This window comes from Meleagris gallopavo, chromosome 1 (assembly GCF_000146605.3).
Source record: "Meleagris gallopavo isolate NT-WF06-2002-E0010 breed Aviagen turkey brand Nicholas breeding stock chromosome 1, Turkey_5.1, whole genome shotgun sequence".
Classification (NCBI taxonomy): Eukaryota; Metazoa; Chordata; class Aves; order Galliformes; family Phasianidae; genus Meleagris; species Meleagris gallopavo.
The window spans coordinates 126,773,158-126,795,100 of NC_015011.2; the positions used below are offsets into that span (position 1 = coordinate 126,773,158).

The 21,943-nt window shown below is 40.2% G+C and overlaps 1 protein-coding gene and 1 long non-coding RNA gene across 2 annotated transcripts in view; one reads left to right on the plus strand and one right to left on the minus strand.

Annotated features, from left to right (window-relative positions):
* The window catches only part of LOC100547097 (dehydrogenase/reductase SDR family member on chromosome X-like), a 56,640-nt gene that overhangs the window by 26,492 nt on the left and 8,205 nt on the right, over positions 1-21,943 (plus strand). The window contains exons 2-3 of the mRNA XM_031557505.1: positions 170-331; positions 14,512-14,719. Coding sequence (XP_031413365.1) covers positions 170-331; positions 14,512-14,719 — 370 coding nt within the window. The remainder of the gene's footprint in view (positions 1-169; positions 332-14,511; positions 14,720-21,943) is intronic.
* On the minus strand, positions 20,338-21,709 carry LOC109370932. Its single transcript, XR_002121491.1, has 2 exons — positions 21,622-21,709; positions 20,338-20,418 (listed from the first exon to the last, which is right to left on the minus strand). It is a non-coding gene; the product is annotated as an uncharacterized LOC109370932 (long non-coding RNA).

A 21,943-nucleotide genomic window follows, 5' to 3' on the forward strand; every position in this document is an offset into this window, starting at 1 on the left:
CTGTAGTCTGTTTACCGAAATGTTGGTAAGCAAGTGGAAGGAAGAAAGAGAAGAAAGAAATCCCTTGAGACCAGACAGCCTTACTGATAATTTTCAAAACCTAGTTCAGTTTTAAAATCTTTACTTTCGAGAGGACCTTACAACAGGAGTCTTTGATGATGTATGTAAGTGTTTTCTTATTTTTGTAACTGTCCTAACGCTGGTTTGTTTCTCTTCTCTTTTCTCCTAGTGGAGTTTTTATACTGTGATTTGGCTTCCATGAAGTCTATTCGGCAATTTGTGCAGCAGTTTAGAGCAAAGAATTGTCCACTCCATGTGCTGGTGAATAATGGTGAGTTCCATTCCTCTTTAACACATCTGCATGGGGGAAGTGACAAACAGGCCTTTCTCCTATCTCTTCACATTTCAGATTGATTGTCTGAACCAAACAGCAGGTTACAGCATGGCTGCATTAACAGGGATGTCCTTGTAGGAGTTAAATTGCAATCTATGACAGAGCATCAGCTGAGCAGGTTGAGCACCTGGGTGCCACCTCTCCTTGTGATGTTATCACAGGCTGCTTGCTGTTTTGCTTAGCTTTCCAGCACTAAAGCTCATGCAGAGGCAGCAGAATCTGAGCATTCCTTAAAACGAAGCAAAGCAAAGGAAAAATGTACTTCATGGCTGTAGAAAAGCAGCCTTTTCACCTTTGGACCTTCAGTCCCTTTGTATTTTCACTGTATGAACACATGTGTTTAGTGTGTCTGTGTGGTGAACTGATTGGGGGGTCAATCTATTTAAAATATGATCTAGGAAAGTATCCAGAGACCTCAGAGCAGTCACTGCTCAGATCAAGCTGCTGCTGGATGGTTGTACATCAAGCTGCATCCTCAGTGGTCACAGAACAAATTAAAAGGATGATATTTATCTTGCAGTCATACAATTACCAAGTGAATCTCCTTACTCTTAGGGATTTAAACTTTTTTATGCAAATACTTGCTATCTAATTATTCTTTATAGCGACAATATTTTTTGGAAACTAGCCTGTACAATAATTTTCCTCCAAAGCCCTATATGCCTAATGTGCACTTTCCTAAAAGGGAATTTTCTCCTATGTGTTTAACTAGAGGAAAAACCTGCCAGCAACAGTTTAGGCTTCTTTTAGAAGTTTTCTGCTGTTATGTGCCGCTGCTCTTGTTTTCCCAATTATTTGCATGTATTTTTATTCAGGCATCCCAAAGAACACTTTCTTTTTCCTTGTGCGCCCTTCAGTCCAGGTGAGGGCAAACGTGCTGCAAATAAATGATTTTGTTACATTTGTTGATACCTCGAAGAGCTCTCAATAAAAATTCAAGAATATTTTATTTCATGATTGATATGAAACATTTATGAAATATTCAAGGAAGTGTTCATTTTTATGTCATTAACCAAAAAAGCCTATCATTTTTATTTTAATTGTGAAGAACTTAATGGTAGTGGATATCTAATCCTGGCTACAAAATTTCCCTTGTTGCACATGCCTTCTTTTAAAGATGCACAGAGTAAGCTGTTACACAGATAGGAACAAAACTGCATCTTGAACACGTACAGTTTTGTGGAACAAAAGTTTTTGTGATCTTCGAGGGCTGCCCCTAACCTCCATTAGCTTCCTACCAGGGCAAGGATAGGGCTTTGTTATAGGGCTTGGGGACAATGTGGGAGAAATGATGGGACTAAAATGACAGCATGGATGGAAATGCTTCTGAAGTAAAGGGCTAGGTTCTGCCCGAGCTGCTGCTGAAGTGGGAAGGACAAAATTGCAGTTAGATGAATCTTCTTGGTCAAGAAACTAAGTTAGATAGAAATAGATCTCATAATATGCTTAATATAAGACCAAAGACCCAAAGCTTCTTTTGGGAAGGAAGTTCTAGACTAATATTTTTCTGAATCAGACTCTTTAGCAGGGTCTGTTATGATAGGACAAAGGGAAATTATTTCTAAAGCAGAGGATATTTAGATTGGATATAAAAGTTTCTTTATGATGAGGATGGTGAGGCACTGGAATAGGTTGCCCAGAGAGGTGGTGGGTTCCTCATACCTGAAGACATTCAAGGTCAGGCTGAGCAGAACTCTGAGCATTGATCCTGTTGTAGTTGTCCCTGTTCATTGCAGGGGAATTGGACTAGGTGATGTTTAAAGGTTTCATCCAACTCAAATGATTCTAGGATTCTATGATTTTCATGACCTACTGGAAAAACGTGATTTCACTTAATGCTTGGTTAAAAACTACTTAAAGCTTGAAAGGAATTCAATTGTTAAAAAAATAATCTTTTTAGAAGCAAGGCTGAAATGAATGGTCTGACCCTGCTATTTACTCAGACTTTAACAGAATCAAGGAAGTGATCCCATCCAAAGCTGCTGTAAAAACTCCCTTACAATTAAGTTGGTTTCAGACCATTACCTGGCATATCACCATCCTCCACTTTGAAAAACTCTTTTCCCCATTTTATGGTTGTTTTTGTTTGCTTCTATAAAAAATCTGTAGCATTCCTTTTTATTCCTGCTGTTAAGGTGAAAGTCCATGTGTTCTCAAGGTATATATCAGGAAAAAAAAATCTAATTGGTATGCAGTGGCCTAAGGCAAAAACCTTTACGTCTTGTCTTGACTTTCCATCAGTACTGAGTACATACGAGAAAAATGCTGATATTTGGACTAATTAGTAGTCTTCTTCTTGTCACTTCTCCTTCTCTTTTATTCAGCTTCTTCGCTGTTATGCAATGCATGGAGGAAGGAGATTCAGTCCATTGTGGGCTGCAGAGCTAGAGGCACTACCCACTCAAAAAACTCATTGCAGTCACCACCTCCACTGCCTCCATTGCGCAATCCTCTAGAAACAAACCTGGGTCCCTGGGAGCACAAGGCTTGCAGTAGCTTTTTTTAACACAGACAAGTTACTGAGTATGTTTGTCAGAAGCGTGTATGCTTTCTGTCAGAAAACTTTGTCAAAAAGACAGTTGTCATGGCTAATATATGGCTTAGAGAATTCCCAAAAAGACGTGATGGATTTTCTGTTTCAATGTATGCACCTAGAATTGTAGACTTCCTAGTATCATACAGTTCTTTGTTATTTCTTACCAATCTTGAAGCTCTAGCGTTCTTGATTTCAAGAATATTTGTTTTCTGAAGGTAGAGCCTTCAGGCCAGACATCTGGTCAGTATATTTGTAGGGAGTCATATACTTTTAAGAGCCTGACCAGAAGTCTGTTGAATGTGATAGAAAGTTTCTATTAGGTTTTGAAAATGGACTTTGTGTGGGCTCCATGATTTCTGAATCATAACACTGGAAATGTAACAAATATGTTCCTGTCTTCACAGAACCAAGAGTTCTATTAACGAAGACTGTATTCTTTTATTATTTTTAATGTAAAAACAACATGAACTGTTACATTGTGTTTCTCTTCACAATATATGAGTGTTATTTAATTGCTTTAAGTTAAAATCTTTTATTGATTTATATGATCATGTCTCTATATTAGTGATCAGTCCACATCATATCTCCATGAATATTTATTTTTGTGACAGTACATGATATTTTATGTGGGCTTTTGTGAGCCTAACAAAAACACGGTCATTTCAAGATGAACAGAGGAAAATTCTAACGTTATGCAATAATGCAAATTATGTAATTAACATTGAAGTATTATTAAATATAGGTGATTTGGAATGAATTGCCATGTTAGGTAAATAATCAGTACTACATGATGGAATTCTGCAATTTCTGAGGTTGCTGGTGATTTAAAAAGAAAATGTATCTGCTCTCCATCACTTGCTTGGCTCAAGATCTAGTTGGAAATTAATTTAATGCCAGACTCCTGAGTTGCAAAATATTCTCCCAGAGCAAGACACTCAGATCCCACAAGAACTTCAGTAAGGTTTTGGTATCCAATTGCTTCAGGCATTTTAAGAAGTCTAACATGAACATTCAGGGCTTTCAAAGGGGAGATTAGTGCACTGTAGTCACCTCTTCTCTTTTAGTTATAGTTGACTTTAGCATATACATTTAACTTTCTAATTTCTAATTTGAAAGGAAAAATTTGGTTGAACGCACACATGATTTCAGCTGACAAATAAAAGCCTGTTGTTCCATTGCTTTGCTTTCTGCATCAGTAATGTGCATGCTCAGCTCTTGTTTTTTTTTTTTTAAATACACAAAACATGTTAAATATGCAAATATGGCATTGCATAAACATCCTTTAAAAAAAACAAAATGTGCTAGTGGTAACAAGGGAAAAAATAGTTGTAACACCAAAATATAACGCATTTTATGCAGGGGGGAAAAAAGTGAAAAAGAGGTTAGCTAAATAGCTACAGAAGGATGGATACAGTTTAGAAAACTTAACCTGACAAAAAGTCAGAATAATGCATCTTCTAGTCCACTAATTTGCAACTGGTGTCAATTTTTGTTGTTGTTTTTCGTTTTTTGTTTTTTAAGAGCATTAAGTATATTACGGCATTACAGCAGTGTGGTCATCTAATACAGTCATTAAAATAGTATTTGGATTTATTGAAAAGACTTCTATCTGAATGAAACTGCAAAAGGAACAGATGTAAACATCGTGTAAAATTCCATAAGCAGTAGTCACTGATTCATGTGATAGTTTTTCTAAATTGAATCAATCATTTTTTTTCTGCGTGCTAGAAGAATTTCCAGATGTCCTTTAGATAATGCTTTTACTTATGTGTTCTTTGCAGTACTTAATGACCTTAAAACCATGTGAGTTAATACCAAAATCACATCTCTAGCGACAACAGTATAGCTTCAGATACCAAATACAACATTGTCTAATTCATTAAGAATGACATAGCAACTACTTTCTCTGTTGCAGTTTACCAAATGGTTTGTAATTTTGCCTACAGAATAGAAAAAGACTGAAATACAATTACATTTAGCGAATGTCCTGGCATGCACACAAACAGAAAAAAAAATTAGAGATTTCAGTATATTATTAGCCAATTGTAGACAGGTCACATTTAATACATCTTGGTTTGAAATCTATGTGAGCCAATTTAAAATCAATAATTCTAAACTAGTGAATAATTCAGAGGTCCATAATCCATAATTTGTAGATCGTCTGAGAAATCTCAGTCTCTTGACAGAATGCATAAGTCTCTATAATCTTCCCTCTTTAGTGTCTACTGCAGAATAAAAGCTGTATTTGTAGGTAAGCTTGTGAAATATCCATACATTCCTTTGTGCTATCTACCCACAGTTCATCCATGTGGAGTGTGGGCACAGTCCCTTGCATTGAACCATTTGCATGGAAAAGTCCCATGGATGCTGTCATGGTTGATCACACATAAAATTATTCTTGTCACTGAGTATTTGTAAGAACAAATCTTGAGAATAAATGTGAGATTTGAGGGTTAGGAACAAGGGAATGTAACAAAAGTAAGCAGTTTTGTGGGTTCTTACTTACAGGTGTTATGGATTGGTTAGGTTTAAACATAGTTACTTACGTTTATAGCAGTGGGATCCGGAAAAGATCCTGTCCCACTGGATTAGATAAGAGCCAGCTCCCCCCTCAGTAGCAGCTGCAGGCTGCTAAGACTTAAGATGGAGAGAAGAGAAACCAACCCAGAGAAGTGGAAAATCACTAGTGAGCTTTCCCTGAGGGAAAGTTAGTGAGGAGGATTGCTGTTGACTCCAGCGGAACTTGGATTTCACCAGAAATAATGCTTTTCCTCCAGTCATACAGGAGGCTATGGTGAACTCAAGAGCTGGTCTCACATGAATCTTATTCCAGTGTCTTGATTGCAGCATCATTTTTCATCTGTACACTGCCTTGAAGACAAATTAGAGCAATATTTAATTGAAGATGAGGTGAAAGAGGAGAGAGAGGAGGACAGGCAGGGAGAACAGGGAGAAATAGTGGAAATAAGCAGAAAGACAGCTGGTCCTTTGCCCATATGTGGTGGGTGATAGTAGACATCATGAGAGAACTGGGCCTTTGGGAGATGTTTAGAGCTGGAGAAGATCATCTGAATTCGGTTTAAAATGAATTTCCCACAGATGATAGGGAAAAAAAAGAAAAGAAAAGAATTGTAAGAACAGTAACATACAATATTAATTTGTTCTAGAACCAGATTTTTTTAAGACCGATGACATTTAGCCAGATTTCTCAGCAGTGGTATCTTTATTAGAGAGATGACTGGAAATTATATGGAGGTTTGCTAATCACACTGCACTTTACAGGTGTTAGCTGCCTTGGGTACTGGAGGCAGCTTGCCTGGGCACATGTCACATCACTGCTCCTGCTGACAGTACCCAGTCCAGCTTGTCCAGAGCCACCAAGAGTCATTCAATGCTCACATCTACTTAGTGCCTGGATTTTTAGCCACAGTCATCAGCTAAAGCTTTTGTTGTACTTGGATAGCATTGCTGTCTGCCACAACGATACGTATCCTATATAAAGATATCAGATTTCTTGTAAAAGGTTTATTTGTTATTTGAATTACTAATATGTCAGAAGAGCACCTTTGGGTTACTTCCGAGTGTCAGACTGTAAGGATTTTATTCATTAAAATCTTGACTTTTGTTTGATGTTATCTCTCTCTTTCTAGTTATTTCCAAAGCTTTTTCTGTGTCTGGGATATCAAACGTTTTATGAAAAAGGAAATATCTCAAGCTCCATATGCTGCAGGTTCTTGACCCACTTGCTTTTATGTCCTGAATACGATTTTTTTATCAGTGGAAGACAGATACAAAATTCAGCTATTGACGGATTAGGAAACCCAACTGGTTCTGCTTTAGTGTTTGGGACATTTGCCACTGGCTTTTCTGAGAGGCAGGAATGAGCGATGGTTTATTCTAACCTAATCTTTTCATGGCTTTTGGGTAAAATATTTTTTACACAAAATGCAAAACAAGATATTTTAATTCTAGGAGAACTTTCTATTGAATGAAAAAACTATGATTGACTTTCCTATTTTCAGGTTGTGAAGGGGATAACTCACCACTGTGCCAACACAAATAACAAAACATTTACTGAGCATATACTTAGGATTTATTTACTTTTTTTCTAGCCAGAAATGATAACGTATGCTTGGATTTATTTTAGTATAAAACTAAAACCTCACTTATGGGTCATATTTTCTTTTCTAAACTGATACCTTTTCTGGGGAACTAGCGTGCATTCTTGTATATTCACTATGTTGCAGTATGACTCTGAATCCAGAAGTAAATCTGAGGTATTATAACCTGTTTTCCACTGAACCCCACAAGGTTTCAGTTTTTGCTGTTATCATCCTTGAATAGAGACATAGAAACGTAAAATCATAGAATCATAGAATGGCCTGGGTTGAAAAGGACCTCAAAGATCATCCGGTTTCAACCCCCCTGCTATGTGCAGGGTTGCCAACCAGCAGACCAGGCTGCCCAGAGCCACATCCAGCCTGGCCTTGAATGCCTCCAGGGATGGGGCGATCCACAGCCTCCTTGGGCAACCTGTTCCAGTGTGTCACCACCCTCTGAGTGAAAAACTTCCTCTTAATATTCAAACTAAACCCCCCCGTCTCAATTTAAAACCATTCCCCTTTGTCCTATCACCCTTGTAAAGAGCCATTCCCTCTCCTGTTTATATGCTCCCTTCAAGTACTGGAAGGCCACAATGAGGTCTCCCCGGAGCCTTCTCTTCTCCAAGCTAAATAGTCCCAGTTTCCTCAACCTTTCCTTGTAGGAGAGGTGCTCCAGCCCTCTAATCATCTTAGTGGCTGTCCTCTGGACTGCATCTTCTTTTTTTTTTCTTTCTATTTAACTTGTCTTTGCTGGAAATACACAATTGTTTTACTCTGTTGGCATAACCAGTACAGTCCACTTCTCACTTATATGTTAATGCATGAACACTATCAGCTAGCATTGCTCACTTTGCAGTTCCTCACCAGTTAGACCAATTTCTAATGTTTAGGCTAAAAGTTTTGATGCCAGCTATTTGTCTTAGGCTAATTTATTTTTATTTAATATTTGTAATGCTAGATAAGATAGTTCATCTGTTTTCAGATAAGAGCTAGAAAAAAACATTGTGGTTTTTTTTATGATGTCAAAACTGATGGCAAGTTTCTTTAAAAAAGCTCTTCACATGTTATCATATTTTGGAATTGGGATTTGATTACTGGCAAGATGCTGCCTTTGTGTCAGAGATGGATGAACTCTTCACCACCTGTAGAACATTCCCATGCTGCATTGAGACAGAAGCATGTTAAGCGTTTCAATGTAAAAACCATTTTTCACTTTCTAACAGCTAAAGATTTGCCTGTACCAAGCATGTCCTGACTTGGGACTGCGCAGGTCTTGCTTTGATTCATAGCTGAGGCACGGCTGTGGAGACAGAAGGTGATTTCTGCACCCTCCAGACCTAAATGTCTCACAGACATGGCTGATGAGCTGCTGTAGCTGGTGCCCTCGTGTTGCTGCTGCCCATATCTCTCTGCACATGCTGGCTGCTGTATGTTTAGACATAAGGACAAAACCAGTGCAGTGGTAAAGGGAAGACCCAATCTGAATGCAGATGGGTCAAGACTGTAACTTGCAAGAGAGAGATTTATACAAGAAGCCAGGGTGTGGAGAACTGAACTAGAAGAATGTCAGCCGAGGATTTGAGGGTTTAGAACAGTGAGACTGAGAAGTTAAAAGGGAGAGATGGCAGAAGAGTGAGTGAAGAGTGCACAGTCAGATGCCAATGGCATTGGTGTTTTCTAATTAAAAGACTTTTAAACTATGAATGTAGCATATATTACTCAATCAAGAAATATAAAGAGAGCAAGTAGCAAGGGGGAAGCTGGGATTGGTAGTGAGGATGAAGAGACACACTTTATTTAGGACCTCATTATAATCTCTCTCTTTTGTTTAGCCTCTGACTAATCATAAAACTTTCACAAATTAACTCCCACCTATCCCCATGTCACCTGTGGTGGAAGCTGAGCCAAGGAAGGGGAGGCTGGTGGGAGACTCCTGGCCCCGTAAGGAAACCAGACTTGGACTGGAGAGAACGGAGAGTGGTGTGTGAGTGGAAGCACATGCAAGAGGCACGGTGAGATCCCATGGGATCAGGCACAAAGACTAGGGCAGGTGGGTAAGAAAATTAGGGACAGTGAACTCACCATTTGCAGGGGAGAGGCAGATGAAACTGGTAAGAATGTCTGGGGCTGAACCTCTCCCCTTCCCAATGCACACATGCTGCTCCTCGATGAGATTGATGTTGGGTCACCTGATGTGGGGTAGGGGAGAGAGCAGAATGCAGGCAGGGACTTCTTCTGGGTGGTGATGCACTGGAACCGGTTGCCCAGGGAGGTTGAGGATGCCCCATCTCTGGAGGCATTCACGGCCAGGCTGGATGTGACTCTGGGCAGCCTGGTCTGGTGGCTGGCGGCCCTGCACATAGCAGGGGGTAGATGATCTTTGAAGTCCTTTTCAACCCAGGCCATTCTATGATTCTGTGATTCTAGGAAGAGGAAAGGGAGACCTGGGGACACCCCTGCTCTGCAGCCCAGGTCTCAGAAAGCAGCAGTGAACAAACCTACTTTCAGGTGTCCAGTCCCATCCAAGGTATGTCCATGCATGCCTAAGACTGTGTCCCATCACTGAGGACAGACAGATGCCCTGGTGTCTGAGGGTCTGGTCCCCCGGTAGGACTCTAGGTGCCACCTAGATCATTATGCTACTGCATAAAATTTAGGTGGTGGTGTTCACTATAGCATATTTAGGAGAGAACTAGAATGTGCTGATGTATAGCTAGAAAGATCCACTGGTAGAACTTCTGGTCTATGCATGTGCAACCTAGTGCAATTTGAGAACTCTGTTAGTGGGGAAGTTTGCCCTGTGTGCCCGCACTCGTGGAGGGAAAAACACAAAACCTGTTTGTAGAAAAGGCTTTGCTTTTTCCTTTGGAGTAATGCTTTCTCTTCACTTTTCCCTTTGAGAATGTGTCTCCTGCAAACAGCAAGAATTAGGTAAATGTGGTTATATAGGTTCTTCTCCTGCTGTGAAGGCATCACTCATGCAACTGATCTCTTGTACTGCTGACTAGTCCTCTGGGTTGCCGGGAATAACAGGCCGACATGTGGGGATGCTGCATCCGAATGTAGCTCCGTGAGCTGTCTAAGAAGGAAGCATTTTGATCTGCATCTGGAAGAGAGATTTTAAATCTTACCCACGTTATCTTTCATTTAAGTGTTTTTGAGAGAAGTAGCTTTAAAACCTCCAAGTAGCTCACTGTAAATAAATCTTAGCAAATGGAGTACTTGTATTTTAAAATCTGTAGTAGAGTTGAAGGATGTTTTGTGCAGCTGGAGATACGGGAATTACAGCAGTGTTTACCTTCATCTGCAGCACAGGCAAGCATGATACAAATCTTCTTATATAAGCCAATAAAAATGTGGTATGCCTGGGCAGTAATGCTTTCATCTCTCATAAACTTATACTTTTTAGATTCATTATACTGTTAAAATCACATAAGACTTGTTCATTGATGGATCCCAGATAGCTTCATTGGAAATTTTTATAAGCAGTCATGATAGATGAATGATTGCAAAGACAGTTCTCTTGAGTTATATTCATTTTTTGAGAAAAAATGTCCTCCTTTCTCTGTTGCCTACACATTTTAATAAAATGATAGTTTTTTTTTAAATGTTATAGCTAATTAATTAAGTTAAAAATTACAATACATAAATAACTGTGGCACATTGGAATGTATTGCTTTGTAATAAGAACAGTCACTCAGCATAGTTGCAAAATCGCACATCAGTGTGTCATTCTGGCAGTTTTCTACATGCATGCTGTCAGCCTCTTTCCTGAAGATTTCAGTAACAGCTAATCATTTGCAAAGCAAAAGCTCATTCTCAGCTTATTTATTAATTAATTTCCTAATGCTATGCTCCTATCTATCAGTGACACTTTTTATGTCTGAAAACAGCCTAACTAAATCTGAGGAAAGAATATAAAGGAAGGTTATATCAGAACTGAGGCATTTGGAATTAATGGCTTACATGCTGCCTCTTCAAACTTCACATGCACTCCAAAAAAAACATGGAGACTGACTAATGGTAATTAAAATCAGACAGATATGTGGTACTATTCTGCACTGGAAGAATAAGCAAAACCATTCTTAGTTCATAGTGAATAGGTAAGATGGAAAAAAAAAAAAAGAAAAATACATACAAAATAGTATTGGATTAATTTGAAGAATTAAAAATAGAAGCAGCTTTCATTCTTTGAGTTACCTTTCAGGCCCTTGAGTAAAGCTCATGACATTTCTGGACAAAGGAAAATCAATAGCATGCCACTTTTAGTACCTACTGAATGTTAGGTAGTTAATAATTTAAAAAAAAAAAAGAAAAGAAGAAGAAGAATATTTTTTTCCTTGTATCAGAAAGCAGCCAAGTTCAGTTTTCAGTTGGGTATTGCTTTTCACACTCACTCTCGGTGAATTTAAAATTGCTTCTCCTCAACTGAGAGAAAGTGACTTCAAATTGCAGAGCATCATTTTTTGAAAGCCTTGATATGAACCACATCAAAGATGTTTTGAAAAATCTCTGTCTTTCAAAGATTTTATTAGATTAATAGTATTTGATCTGCTCTTGAAGAGAAAAAGGGAATTGTACCAGCAGCAAACCCAAGTGAGAGTGGTTGTGCTTGCTCAAGCACTTGACTACATTTCTGCTCAGGGGAATCAGTGCAGAATAGGGCCAGTGGGAGCAATGGTGGCCTACACAGCCATTGCTTGCTGGCTGTGATTTGCACCATGGAAAGTTTAGGTTGGATATTAGGAACAACTTCTCAAAAAACACGATGAGGCTGTGGCACAGGCTGCCCAGGGAGGTGGCAGAGTCTCTGTCCCTGGAAGTGCTCAAGAAACATGTATATGTGTCACTGAGGGACATAGTTAATGTACATGGTGGTGTTGGGTTGATGGTTGGACTAGATGATCTTGAAGGTCTTCTCCAACCCTAATGATTCTATGGTACAGCTGAATAGCTGTAGCAGCCACCTGCAGCATTTCTCCCTGGACAAATTCCTCTATCCATCCATCTGACTCTGCCAGCAGAAATTTGTATGCTTACTGGAAGGCCTTATAGTGACCCAAAGCTTAGGGAGACCAAGAGGCAGCATTTGGGGATCACATCTGCATTGCTGTGCAAGGGCTGCTCTTTGTTCTTTTTCTGTCTTGAACTTCCACTTGATCTGTGTTGCTGCTAATATATATCTTACAAACTGTTTTTCTCCTTTTCCAAGTTCTAGAGATTTGGAAGGCAGGATGAGCCCCAGAAAGGTGCAAATAATTTCCTTGTACCAGCCCCAATACTCACAGGTGCAGTGCTGCTCCCATCTGTCTTCCAGCAGCTCATACCAAACTCCATCTCTATTAAAACTCACTCTGCAGCTGTCTGAGACTTTGGTTCCCTCTCAGCCTTTCCCTCCTTTCCTCATCCCAGAAAGAACGACAGCTCCAAGTTCCAACAGAGCTTGCCTCAGTATCTGTTCATCCATAACCTTCACACAGTGTTTAGTCCAGGCCTCTGTTTCAGATGTCAGTGTATGCTACATCTGCAGGTTTTGGAGGAAAAGGAAGTGTGTTTGTTCCACAGCTATGTGAGCAATTGCATCATACATCAGAATAAGTGCTGCTGAGGAATGAGAATACAGTGGGACACCCAGGCAGACAGTCTCTAATTTGTGTCTCTCCATTATTAAAGATGAGATTTGTCATGCAGAGACACCGCATCCGGTGACTGGGTTTTCCCATCATTCTGAGGGACCTGGGAAAGTGGCTGTGATGACAGAGATAACACCAGTCAGAGCTTGCATCGAGGCCAGGCGTGTAATCTGCACTTTGTTTCTCTCATTCGTTTCATCAGCCAGCAGAATGGAGGAAGGGCTTTGTTCGTGTGTGCTGTGTTGCACCCAAGCCTTTCATTTGTTCTCATTCCATTCTGCCCCTATACCTTCTCTCCTTCCTTCCCCTCACTCACTCGCTCTGTTTCTCCAGTTGTCTTATGCTCCCTTCCTCACTTGCATTTTCTTTTCCATCTTACAAATGCATAACATAGATTTATGCATTTTATGTCCTCTCACCATTTTATTTTCACCATTTTTCATGCTCATTCTCTCCCCTGACTGCATAATGCAGCACAACAACAGCATGGCTAATCTCCACTCCTACAAAATGCTCTTCTTTTGCTCTGGACTGCACTTCCTCACAGAGACAGCAATTTTTGACGTGCGTGTCCATTAAGCAGCTGGCAGTCCATAGATGAATCTACAGGTGAAACTATAGGTATTAACCATGCTAAAGAGATCTTGAAAGTACAACCTGTTCAACCTGAGCCGCTGTGGCAAAGCAAAGCCGTCTGATGGTTGAATCCTCTTAAAAAAGAAGAGATGCAGACAGACAGCATGAGTAATTTTAAGAGGGAATTTAATATGCCATCATCAGTCTGATGTCAAGCAGTGGTAAGTTAAAGGGTTTTTAATGGGCACATGAAGTAGTGTGAGGATGAAGCTGAGATCCTTTTATGTCTGTGAGCAGAGGAAGCCATTCTGCTGTATCACAGTCATGTGCATTAGTGAGAAGATAAATGGCCGGCAACATTATTCTCTATGAACCACGCATATCTGCATTTAAATTACAGAAGTGAGGTCCACTCATGTGATAATTAAATTTTAATAAAATAAGAATAATTTATAACATTAAAATCCACTTTATAATTGAGTGAGATAGCTAACCCCCACACAGCTTCAGTACACGGTACAGTTCACACATTAGCTCAAGATTTTCTGCAAAATGCTGAAATCAACATTGCATGTGAGGGATGTGGGTGCTTATTTTAAGCACTGAGTTAGAAAATTGTGGTTTCTAGAAATATATGCAAAACTATTGCCAAAATAAGCATTCAGAAAGTTGTTTCAATATGCAGCTGCATATAAACACAGTAATTAATATATACTGGGTAAATTTACAACATCTTTTCTCACTCACAACAGTGAGATTGAAGTTGCAGATTTCAGACAAAGACTCAGCAGATCTTTAAACTGCAGCCAGGGCTCAGCAGAAAGCTATCTGAGAGACCAGATCTGCTGCTTGGCTTGGTCTTGTCCCTGCTCCCCTGAGCTCTTTGATGGAGGGAGAGTTGTTGGGATCATCCTCCTCTTCCAAGTGGAATTATTATTGTTGAAAACCTGCAGTGTTGAATTCTGGCATGCCAGCAGAGGTTTAAACCAGCTTTTCAGAACACTTTCACACCTTTCATTTATCCCTGTAGTTCTGCAGGTAGGGAAGGAGAGAGCCGTTCTACCCGACTTCTGGCTAAAGGAACGCAAGTGGGGATTTTGACATTTTTCTCAGCAGAAATCAGTCAGTGTCAGCTTTACACCTCACATGCCATCAGCAGTCATTCACTGCTCTAAATGCCATGTTTATCTCGTGCAGCAGGAGATCCGTGCTCCTTCTGTCTAGCTTCTCCTCTCAAATAAATCAACTGTTTTTCCCTCTCTCCTCCAGCTGGGGTGATGCTGGTCCCTGAAAGGCAGACAGAGGATGGGTTTGAGGAGCACTTCGGCTTGAACTACTTGGGACACTTCCTGCTGACTAACCTCCTCTTGGATACGCTGAAGCAATCAGGAACGCACAGTCACAGCGCTAGAATCGTCACTGTCTCATCAGCCACCCATTATGTAGGCAAATTGCACTTGGACGACTTACAAAGCAGGTACCAATCCATGTGGGTACTCATTGATTTTCAGGATAAATTGTGGGGTTTTTAGAGCTGATTTTTTTTTTAATTAACAGTGTTTCTCAAGCAATTGCTTACAACTTGAGCAAAGCTTGCAGTCTCTTATTATGAACCTTGAAACCTTGTTTCCTTCCCAGTGCTCGCATTGCAGCAATGGCTGTGGTGCTGCCTGGACTCCTCACTGCCTAATTGTGGAGGTGGAGTAAGTGGGATGTTTTAAAATGGCTGGGGTGAATGCTAACAGGCTTCATCATCACGTGAGTTCTCTCCTGGACTGAGCAGGTGCAGAGCTCACATCCTGCCCCCAGAAGTGTACAGGCAGATGCCTGTGGCTGCCCACCTGGGGCTGGCTGAGTGTGGGGCTGTGAGAGGGTCAAGGGGCCGGGCTGTGGCAAGGCTGCCTGGCCACACCTGCCTGCCTGCCTCGCAGCTTCCCCCAGCCCACATACTGTCTGCCACTTCTTCCTCAGCCCTCACAGGCTAGCCAAGGTGAAACACTGCACGTGCTCTAGATGTCCTTGCTCACTGCAGGAGAATTGGAGTAGATGACATTTAAAGATCTCTTCCACCTCAAAGTATTCTGTGCCCAAGTCCTGCTTCTTGCCTGTGTTGCCCTCTGCACTTCCCTGAGGGAACAGAGAGCAGGGAGATCATTGAGATCCCAGCACTTTGCATGTGGCCTAGCAAAGGACCATGGAGCTGCATGGCTGTATTCTTCCCAAATACTTTCATGTAGGAAAACAGAGGTAATACGTGTGGGGTGCTGGTAACATGAGGAATACATGATGTGGTAGATCGTGCTACTTGCACAAAGGTACCCTGGATTTTGCATCATCTCCCTGCAGAAATTCTGTCTCAGTCCTTTGACAAGGACTTCAGCAAGTCTGTAGAGGCACCTGGCCCAAGGTTTCATTTTGGAACAAAGACTGAAATTAGAGGGCCGGGCTGTTTTCACTGCACACATTTTACATATGAATGCTGCACTAAGCATGTCAAACTTTGTGTTAGACTTCTGATTACATACTACAGTATCAGTTTCATTACATGCTTAAACTTTACATTGCTTAAACTCTGCAGGGCTGTAGCAGTTTAATCTCTTGCTTGTAAAACAACCGCAGGAAATTATCCTTACTCTTCACTTGATGTCTATATTCATCATTTCTGATGTGCATGTGTTGAATGGCATCACGCAAGGGGACTAAGGAGGAGTGTAATTAGTATTTCTTCGGGGTAAAGCGCAGAATGCAAAATTAAACGTGGTTGTTCCATGGCTCTAGATAACAGTAGTTTCTCTGATTATAGCAAAGCCTTGCACTGTGCCTCTTTAGACTAGGATCATCCTTATCTGTGATTCATTATTATTAACTCATATTATAAGGGAACCAGAGATGTTTTAATTAGAAAAATTCAGGCTGAGCATGAACATGACCAATGAAAAGAAAAAAATATGCACTGGTGAGATTTGCAGCTTTTGTGCCAAATCCTTCCCTTCTGAATTTCAGACACAGAGGAGGACAGACTCTGGCTAATATTGTGTTTCCTTTCCCATGTGGGTACTTTCAGTGCTTTGCGGGAGGCAGCAATACCTGCTCCCTCAGGCACCAGGCACCTCAGTGGCTTCCAGAAAGGACTGTGAACTCAACTTCAAACCTCTTCTTTGTTCAGGTGGAAGAAGACAGTCCTGAAGTTTTTAACCTAGCTGTTGATATGCCCCTGCGCGAGTGAATAGTTTGCTATTTCATAAGTGGTCCTGCTGCATTCAATGAGATTGCTGGTGCATTCAGGTACATTTTCACAGCATGATGAGTGGTTTGGCAGCCCTGGAAGGCTGCTGCAGAGTACCAAGGCATTGCTGACACTGTGAAGCCTTGGAGTCGCCTTGTGATTTAGAGTAGTATTTAGAAACTCTGATGGATGCAGTAAGGACGTCCATGACAGGGACTGTGATATGACAGCATCCCATGGACTGACAGTTTTCCAGTAATGGCATCCCTCATTTTTGTATCCTTTTAAATGCAAAATCTTCCTTAAAAAAACTTGCACTGGCTTTTCCTTATCTTGACTTGTATTGACTTATTGGCTGTAGTTCATTTAGTAACTTGGGTCTATGTTCTTTGATTGATGGGGAGTCCTTACCTTGCAGGAAGGCAGCCAAACAGTTTGGAATCATTTGTTCACATTGGAGAAAGGGAGCTATACTCTGTGTTGGAGAAATTACCAGTGGCAGCGGACTGAATTTTTACCATACTCTTGTCCCATTATTTCTAGATTTTGGTTGGGCTAGTATCCAAACTGGAAGTGAGTAATGGTGGCATAGGAGGGATCTATCTATCACATATGGCAGAGAAGGAAAGGAAGAAGGACTTTTAACATGAAAGAGAAAGTAAACCGTGGTGCAGTTCTCTGCTTCACCACAGATTTTCTGTGCAGTCGTTCTCCCACTCAGGAGACTCTGGGTTGACAGTCTGAGTTGTGGCCATTGCTCGTGACTTGCCTTGCTTTTGCTTAATGTTCAGAATTTTGGTCTGAAGCCAGAAGTCAACTGCATCACAGTAACTACAGGGCCACATCAAAACAAATAATTGTCAAAATGTCTTACCCGGAAACAGCATTAAAGGCAGCTTTTGCTATTCTGTTCCATGTTTCCTCTTTTGTTTGCGTTCCCCCATCTTACCCCCCATCTTAAAGTCTCATTTATCCTGTGTTTTCTCTTTTCAGCTCCTTTTTGGTGGGAGTGTTATTTTAAGTGTTCCTTGATTTTCCTTGTGCACTCAATTATTTTTCTTCCTTTCTTATCTCTCTTCAAGCTTGCCTGCTTGATTTCTGAGTTTGCAGTTTCACTTTCACTTGTATCTTGTCAGCTTTTTTTCTCCCCATTGTCTTTTCCCTCTCTGTCTCATCTTTTTCTCTTCATCTTATTTCTGCTCAACAGATCATATACGACTCTCCATTTTTCTGCTCATCTTATCCCCAGAACCCCAGTCCCATTTCTTACCTGTGTCATTTTCCCTCTTTCCCACCCATCCTCTTCCCACACACACTAGTGAAAGAGACACAGCATGGGTACATCAAGGCAGGACAGAGCTTGTTCCAAACTGGCAAGGGCATAGCTTGTTTCATGTGTGTTATTGAAAATGCAAACGCACAAGAGCAATGACTGTTCTCCCAGTTCTTTTGCTGAAGATTATACGAAGAACATCAAACACCTTTGTGGTCTTTTAGATCCAGACCATTTTCAACAGAAATCACGTGAGTTGACAAGGGCATCCCTAAGGCAAATAATTCTCCTTCATCCCTACTTCGAACATTGCTGTTCTTGAGGAGGTGAAAGTTTAACAGAAAAGCTATCTGCAAGCATTTCAGCGGTGGTAATCTAAGCAATTGCATGCTGACATTTTGCACCACACCACAACAGTGGAACACCTTAGCTGTTATGTCCTTTTCTCCTTCTTCGCCTGCTTAGAATGCTTTCTAAAGTGAGGGAAGAAAAAAGTATGGCCATGACAGAATATGGTCATCCGGCTTCAGAAAACATTTGAAGAACGTTGTGCCATCCCCTCCATTTGAGGTGGGCTTGAACAGAGCACAGGAGTGCATGGTACTATGGTACTCTTACCAGGCTAGGAAGGAAGGCACTCTTTCAAGTGTTCTACCTACCAAAATAAGAAGGATCTCCTGGAAAATGAACAAAAAAAGACCTTACTCCCTTTCCCAGGTTGTTGGTCGTACTTGAACATGCATCCTTTCCCAGGGGTTAGCATCACTGTGTTCTGTCTAGCTCTTTCTCCATGACTAACGATTCCTTTCATCATCTTCTCTTTTTGCATGCCAAATAGGCTCTGTAATGCTGTGAATCATAAATTTATGAACTCCCCAGCCATAGTAATACAGCTACTTTTCTGGTTCACGTCGCCTGTATATTTAGGAACAGTTAGTCACACTTTTTTCTGCTCTCTTTCCTCTGCTCTGTTACTATGAAAGGAGATGACATTTTTTTTGTAACTCTCCAAGCTAGTACAGTCCCCAGATAATTTCTGTGTTTCTTCAGTGTAACCTTAGTGCATGAGTCATGTCAGAGACAACTGAGATTGAAGTGATAGGAATTGCGAAAATCCCCAGCTGTCACATTTGTGTCCTAACTGGTGTAAAAATTGGGCAAAAAAAAAACTTTGCAGGACCTGGGAGGATGCTGGGGAGATGAGGCAGTTCCGGTTAATCTCCTCTTGCAAAGCATTTCAGAAAAACTGTCACACAGTGTGGAAAATCTGGCCTGCAAAGTGTCTGGAGGCTTCCTGCTCTTCAGTAGTGTCCTTCATCTCTTCTTGAGCATATATGGTATTTGCTGGTAAATGAAGTTGCAATTAAGTTTGGGCAGAAAGATTACGGTCATATTATACATATTGAAAATATTGTCCTCACCAACAAAGAATTAAAATCTCACATCATTTTTGAAAATATGAATCCATTTTTCAGGCCAAATAATGTTTTATTTCTAGTTTATCTGTAATTACCCTTAAATGTACACTGTCATTCACATTTTGAAGTATATTGTTGATCAAACTGAAATTGCAAACCTTCAATTTCTAAGCCATTCTGTGAGAGTAAAATATCTTCATAGTTTCAAATGCCATTTTTTTAAGATGGACATGAGTTTAAATCTGTTTGTTTGTTTGCTTGTTTGTTAGCTTGGTTTGGTTTTAGTTTTGGCTTGCTTTTCTTCTTAAGAATGGTTTGATGAGTCAACATTTTTTCATAACTGTTTTGATAACTTCCCAGTTGGTTCCTCCCTTTTCATGACTGATCTATCACTAGTAATTTCTTAATTCTCTGACTGGAAGACGTTATGGAATGTAATATATCTTCAAATCAAACAAAAGCAAACATGAAGCTGATGTATGATAGTAATAGCATGGTAGTACTCTTTACTTTCCAATTCTTTAATGATAAAGGAAAATTTGAAAGAGGAAGCAGGAGGGATTTTAAATATTACCCTTTTATTTGTTAATCCATTTTATGCAGTACAGTTACACATAAAGAGCAATGTTACTGCACTGATGCTTAATAAAATGCTATGAAAACAACAGATATTGTAATCATAAAGGATTATTCTAGTCAAAATGATAGATACGTGTAATTTTAGATTTTATTTCATTAGGGAAATATATGGGTGGTTTTTTTTTTTGAGTTGTATTGTTAAAACAGCTGCCCCACAATGACTTCTATTGCATATTCTTGCTCTATTTGCAAAATAAATCACATTCCCTTGACAGAAACCAATACCAATTACAGCACACTGCTGTATTCAGTTAGAAGTATCATTTCTTCTTCACGTTTCCTACTTTTCATGCCTACGGCGTGGCAATAAGTATTCCAGTGCTTAATACATCCACGTAAGTGTATTTCAGTCCTTCTTTGCAAAAATCGTTGCACTATAAATGCAAAAGGATTTGTTGCTTTGTCAAACGATTCTTTGCTTTTGCAGCAGCTAGCATTAATTGCAAGAGTACTAGCGAAGGCTCATATCTCAAATACCATAAGTTAATTAAAAATAATAATTAAAAAATAGCTATTAGATTAGAAGACCAATTCTCTCATCAGTTGGAAGATAGAGTTTTAGTTCATGAACAGCATATCTCTTCCTCATGTTGCAGATAACAGGTGGTTCCAATCCATTCCTGCAGTCAATAATGAAGAAATATTTAATTTGAGATGCCAGCTTGAGAAAGCTCTATTTACATTTATTGGTATATTTTCATTCCATTTAATCAAAATACTTTTAAGGTTCATTTGTTTTCTGAAGAACAATAATATTGTCTGACTACTATCATGCCCGATTTCAGTGTCTTCAGGGAAATTAAATGTAGCTACTTCATGTGTCAAAATGTTAAACTCCTTGTCTAAAAGGGATTAATAGCCTTAGCAATGCATTGTTAATAATGCTTAATGATTTAATAGGACAAAGTGTTTCTGAACTGGTTCAAAACTGTGACACGCTCGAAGATATTAGATGTATGGGTGCTATTCAACTTGTCTCTCTTTGGTGGGCTGAGCAGGTGAAAACTCTTCCGTGCAGCGCACAGGAACAAGTATCTCATAGGCACATTGTTTTCCAGAACGTCGGGACGGTTCAGTGATAATGTGAAAGTTAATGGACTGCACCAGTGTGACAGAGAAGGCGAAAGGGAATTGCAGAGAGGACAGAGTGGAGACAGATGTCACTCTTGAGAGGTGAAGGTTAGTTTAACATCTCCCTCTGAGCAAAACCGCTGATGAAAGCGAAGTGAACCTTAAAAGCTTTGGAGTTCAGGTTCTGGGCAATTATTTCTTTTAGCATTCCTCTCAATTGCTCTAAATGCCACAAGCCTCATAATACCTTTTCAGCAGTATTGTCCATAGAGCACACGATGTACCTGGGGAGGGTGTACAACTGCCTGTGAACCCCCAGAATGATGTGTTAAGGGAACCAGACAAAATGCACAGTGTGCCACGCACACTTCTTGTCTGGGTTCATACCTGCTATTGCTGATGGTTCTTCACAAGCACACATCTCTGATAACACAACATGCATTAAGGATTACAAGGTGAAATAGGAGACAAAGGCAGATTTCTGCCTCTGTAATTAAATATGATAACTCTTAAACTTTGCTCTACTCTCCATCCTAAGCTCTATTCTTTCAGTGAAGCAGAACATTCTCCGTCCAAAAGCAGCATGATTACTTGAATACATACATCTGTGCAGAAACACAAGTCTTTTGTTTAAAGAGTTTTCTTTAAAAAACATGGTTTCTATGAAAAATATACTTCCTAAATTAGATAAGGCATTGTAAAAGTCAATTATTGCAGCCCCCAGCAGTTTTAGCATTGCCAGAATGCCTTACAGTCGTCGTAGCTTCACTGAGACTGGCTGCACACAGCAGTGTCCCAGCCACACAAGGAGATCGACTGATGTGCCTGCGGCTCGCAGTGTAGTGTAGGAGCCCTTAGCAGTGATGCCAGCTGTAATACGTCACTACAGAAATGTCCACGTGAAAGTAGGGGCTCTTCTGCTTCGCATCTTTTTCTTTCATCAGCACAAAGTAGGGAGTCGGAGTCTGATTTTGATTACAGAACTCTGTTCACAGTGTTCCAGAGTGATGTAACATTGGGAGAGCAAACGAACAAACAAACAAACAAATTCCAAACCAAAACCAAACAACTCTA